At 46.2% G+C, this 4296-nt stretch overlaps 3 protein-coding genes across 4 annotated transcripts; 1 reads left to right on the plus strand and 2 right to left on the minus strand.

The window, feature by feature from the left end:
- Positions 1 to 135: 135 nt before the first annotated feature.
- Positions 136 to 1448, minus strand: PPTG_13301 (AGC protein kinase). The gene is made up of 5 exons (XM_008908878.1): positions 1378 to 1448; positions 1229 to 1269; positions 654 to 1146; positions 409 to 591; positions 136 to 338 (listed from the first exon to the last, which is right to left on the minus strand). The coding sequence occupies exons 1-5, from the start codon at positions 1425 to 1427 to the stop codon at positions 254 to 256; spliced, it is 852 nt and encodes a 283-aa protein (XP_008907126.1). The 5' UTR covers positions 1428 to 1448; the 3' UTR covers positions 136 to 253.
- Positions 1449 to 1492: 44 nt separating this feature from the next.
- On the plus strand, positions 1493 to 2815 carry PPTG_13302 (hypothetical protein). Its single transcript, XM_008908879.1, has 6 exons — positions 1493 to 1606; positions 1702 to 1749; positions 1833 to 1902; positions 1969 to 2074; positions 2129 to 2227; positions 2306 to 2815. The coding sequence occupies exons 1-6, from the start codon at positions 1543 to 1545 to the stop codon at positions 2618 to 2620; spliced, it is 702 nt and encodes a 233-aa protein (XP_008907127.1). The 5' UTR covers positions 1493 to 1542; the 3' UTR covers positions 2621 to 2815.
- PPTG_13303 lies at positions 2538 to 3198 on the minus strand. 2 transcript variants are annotated; one of them, XM_008908881.1, is made up of 3 exons: positions 2965 to 3198; positions 2833 to 2901; positions 2538 to 2768 (listed from the first exon to the last, which is right to left on the minus strand). In XM_008908881.1, exons 1-3 carry the CDS (start codon positions 3103 to 3105, stop codon positions 2736 to 2738), a joined length of 243 nt encoding a protein of 80 aa, XP_008907129.1. In that variant the 5' UTR covers positions 3106 to 3198; the 3' UTR covers positions 2538 to 2735. The 2 variants fall into 2 exon arrangements, with proteins under 2 accessions (XP_008907129.1, XP_008907128.1); XM_008908880.1 differs by having other exon boundaries at positions 2538 to 2901.
- Positions 3199 to 4296: the final 1098 nt, after the last annotated feature.

A 4296-nucleotide genomic window follows, 5' to 3' on the forward strand; every position in this document is an offset into this window, starting at 1 on the left:
GCTTCTTGTAGTAGTCTAAAAGTCGGCGAAGTACTTGGTATTGTCTTCCGGGTCGATACTTTCAGCGCTGGATAAGCTCTCTTTACGATTGTGTTGGCCGGGGGGAGTTCGAACTCGCGCTGCGTTGTAGTCTTCATTAAAATCATACGGTACTACAATCGAATCCTGGTTCGTCTCGAACTGTTCCCAGTCGACATCATTGAACCAAACATGATTCATCACCTGCAAGTCAAATAACGCGTCAATAAGCCTATCAAAATTTGTGGACAAAGCCAACGCGTACCTCGGATGCCCCGTTCGTCCCAAGCCTCTCATGAGGATTAATCTGTAGTAAAGCGCTAACGTTTGCGTTATGAAAGGCACGTTAGCTTTGTTTTAACAGCATCAGATACTAAGAATGTACGATACCATATCAACGAGCGTAGATCAGGACTCAGTGAACTTACAATCGTCTCAACTTGTCCGTGGAATGGGTGATCTGCTGAGCGCTTAATCCGCTGGAAATACTCCTCCGTTGTGGTGTCAGTTGGACATTGGTACCCCCATGGCGGATGACCCATTACCATTTCATAGATAACGACACCCAAACTCCTGTAAAACGAACAATAACGTCAGGATCTCATTATTTTTCAGTTCATCGACGTCTCACGTACCACCAGTCAATTTCAACTCCATACGCTTGCTTGAAAAACATTTCTGGTGCCATGACGAAGTGTGTGCCGCACACAGATTGCGTTCGACCAGCGCCGTTGCCATCCTTTCCATCCGAGAAAACCCTTTTGGACAATCCAAAGTCTATCACCTTGGCGAATCCACCCTTCCCTACCAGCACATTTCCACTCTTAAAATCGCGATGAATGTATCCATTTGCATGCAAATCTCGCAGTGCCAAGACCAATTGCGCCGCGAAAAACTTGGCGACGTCTTCCGGGAACCTCCCAGTGTCTTTGTACTTCCAAACACACTCGTACAACGCTCGTCCATCGACAAATTCTTGCAAAATCGAGACTTCTTCTGTCGTTTCAAATATCTGAAAGCCTCGACATAGGAACGGGCTTCGGATGACGAGCACAATCGACTTTTCCGCTTCCAGACGCGCTTTCTGTTGTTCTGTGACGATCTTCGATCTCGGAATTCTCTTCAAGGCTGCATCAAACAAGCAAGAAAACGTTATAAGTCAATATTTAACCCAATATTGATATGAGCTACAACGATTGCAGCAGTATACCAAAGAGTTCGTCCGAATTGTTACTACGGACAAGAAATACACTGAAGTTTTGCACATCAGAACATGTTCTTAACGTCAATTGCTACCTTACTTGTAAAGAACTTGACTGCTGATAAGCTGCTATTAAGTATAATGGGGCGCATACGTACCTGGCGTAGCCGCCGCGACCAAGGAGCTGGAGCTGTTCGAAGTTGTCCATGCTGGAAGATCGGAAGATTACCGATCCGAAAATAAGTTCTATTTTTGGACCTACCCTATAGAATATTTCCAATCAAAATGCAATAAAAAAAATTCAGAATCGAATAGGTGCAGAGATGGCGACGATGCGTGGACGCATGCGCAAGGAGATAGCGATGCTGGAGAGTGATCCACCTTTTGGTGCGCACCCATAGCCACACTACCATAATCTACACTCGATTGTGCATCATTTGACCTATTGTCCTTGTTCATATACACCAAATTGCGCTCTGCAGGCGTCAGCGCGTGGCCCAAAGACGACCAGATCAACCGCCTGGAAGCTCGTATGCCAATTTTCCACACATTAACGTCCAAAAATGGCTAATATTTATACTCTTTGTGCTAATAATGTTGTAATGTTACGCAGAAATTCTGGGTCCAGACGGGTCTCCGTATGAGAAGGGTGTGTTCCAGCTAGTGATCGACATCCCGGAACGGTTGGTAGCTGGCAGAATTGGTGAAATAATTGCTTTGTGACTGCAGCTTACGGTTATATTATGTAGATATCCTTTTGAGCCGCCGAAGGTTCGCTTCGTGACACCCATTTACCACCCAAACATCGACGATGCCGGCAGAATTTGCCTAGACACACTCAAGATGCAGCCCAAGGTGGGGGGAAGCACAGCCGTTGGTTGGAGAGTAAAAGTAACGCGCTTTCTGTAGGGTTCCTGGCTGCCGTCGGTCAATATCAGTACGCTCTTGACGACGATTCGCCTGCTCATGGCGGAGCCGAATGCAGACGATGGGCTGATGCCGGAGATTGTAAGAATGTGTTACGATGGTTTGAATATTATTTATGTTTGGTCGAGCTGATATGTTGGTGTGAATGCGACTCCATAGGCCGACATATTCAAACACAACCGTGAGCTGTTCAACAGAAAAGCAACCGAGGTGACCATGCAGCATGCGCGCAATACACCAGTCCACCAACCTTCAGTTGATATGACTGCTAGAGACAACATGAAAGACGAAGAAGAAGACCCTCCTACGCAGGATACGCAGGCCACAGAAGCTCTTTCCCAACCTAGAGAGTCGGAATCGTCAGACGACTCGTTCAGCGATGGCGGTTCCTCTAGCGAGGAAGAAGATAGTGACCCTGCAGATACTGAAGATAATAATCTCGACCCACCTACTAAACGAAGACGTCAAGTCTAGATACGGCGAACAGAAATCACTATCAACAACCGTGCGTTCAAAGGGTAATACATGTAGTACTTAGTACAAAATAAGCGACAGATTCGACCAGTTCAAGAAGGAAAGCACGTTTGTTTCAAGTCTTTTCGGCTTGAACAAAATTGTGTTGCTTCAGTTGCACAAACGTTAGAAGTTTGCTAGTACAAAAGTGCGTTGGATTTTACTGCGTGTACCTGAGACGCTGGTAAACTTTCGAGAACGTGTGGGCGCGCCTTGATGTGTCTTCCGCATTGGCTTTGCCTCTGTGAATGATTTCAAGATTCAGTTAGACTACGATAGTAATTTAAGTTGCGATTGCTTCGCACCTTGGCCACTTGCACGAGATCAATGTTTTCCTTCGGTGTCGGGGTGTAGTCGAGTGGTTGAAGCGTGGCTGGCACTTCCCGCTTCGACTGCTGCAATGTCTTCTCGCTCTTCCACTTAGCCCCAACAGTGCTTCCTGCCATTTTAGCTGTCTATGCAACGTTATGGCAGACAGTAGGCTCCAGTGTTAGTTGCCCCTCGACTTCGAACGCTACATTTATTAAGAGGTACCCAGATGAATGCAACCTCTCGTCATTCTTATCCTATCCGTTCCTAGGGTTGTAGAGCCAAACCTTCCGGATCTTACCGGCAATATAGTCTAATTGCCAGTCGGAATAGTAGTATCTCTGTCAGACATCAGCGTTGGAGACTCGTTATGAATCACTACACAAAACACGGCTTCAAAGACAGATATCATGCTGGTAAGTAAGGGTAAACTACACGTACATGATTGCGGCGTCTGCTCACTTGTCCTAATTACTTGTTGTCAATATGTGATTGCTCTGATCGTAACTTGCCATTGCCCTCCATAATGGTGAGAGTACAAAGCGTGTGGTGACGGTTAATTGGGTAGTATTGACGCCTTCTGGAACTTCGTCACTTAAATATCCTACGGTTTTCGCCATAGCATTCCGAAACACAAGCTTAAGGACAGGCAAGAGTAATGCAAAATAGGTTTTTCCACTTGCTGGAATTGTTGTAAACACGTAGAAATACGTCGGATAGACAACCACAAGCACCTCTTGACATACCATCACTTTTAATGACGTCACTACGAGTGGCCAGGATTCTGGATCTGTCCTAGACTTAACCATCCACAGAGCCATTGGCAGCACGAAAAGCGATAACCAAACTGGTGACATCGTAATTATACTGAATGGCAGCGGGAAGCCTACAATGAGTACGAGTCCATACATGGCAGTCACTGTGATAGCAGCCACAACAGCGCCGTAGATAGCGATTTTTGCGTTAGAAAGCGGTAATTGTGGCACAATGTGCTTGAACTGGTTATGCGTCGTGGTGTTGGCGAGCTAAAATGAAGCAAACGCTCGAACGAAGAACAACTGGTTGGAATTGGCATTATTTGAAATTGGTCGTAAAGGCAGCAAGTCGACGATCGCAGTTATCGCGAGGCACGGCAGTGGTGTTAGGAGCTGGGCCAGGAATACTCGGGCACTGCTCGCTGTGTTGATATACGTAAACAAGTCTTGTACTCGATAGATAGAATATTCACCTTGGAGCTCAACTTGCGCCGCCTTCCAAACTGTAGAGAGGTGGTGCTTACAGAATGCTGGCATTCCGTCTTATGTCTACTTAAAAGGGTAAAGTGCTAG

Source organism: Phytophthora parasitica (assembly GCF_000247585.1).
Source record: "Phytophthora parasitica INRA-310 unplaced genomic scaffold supercont2.32, whole genome shotgun sequence".
NCBI classification, from domain to species: Eukaryota; Oomycota; class Peronosporomycetes; order Peronosporales; family Peronosporaceae; genus Phytophthora; species Phytophthora nicotianae.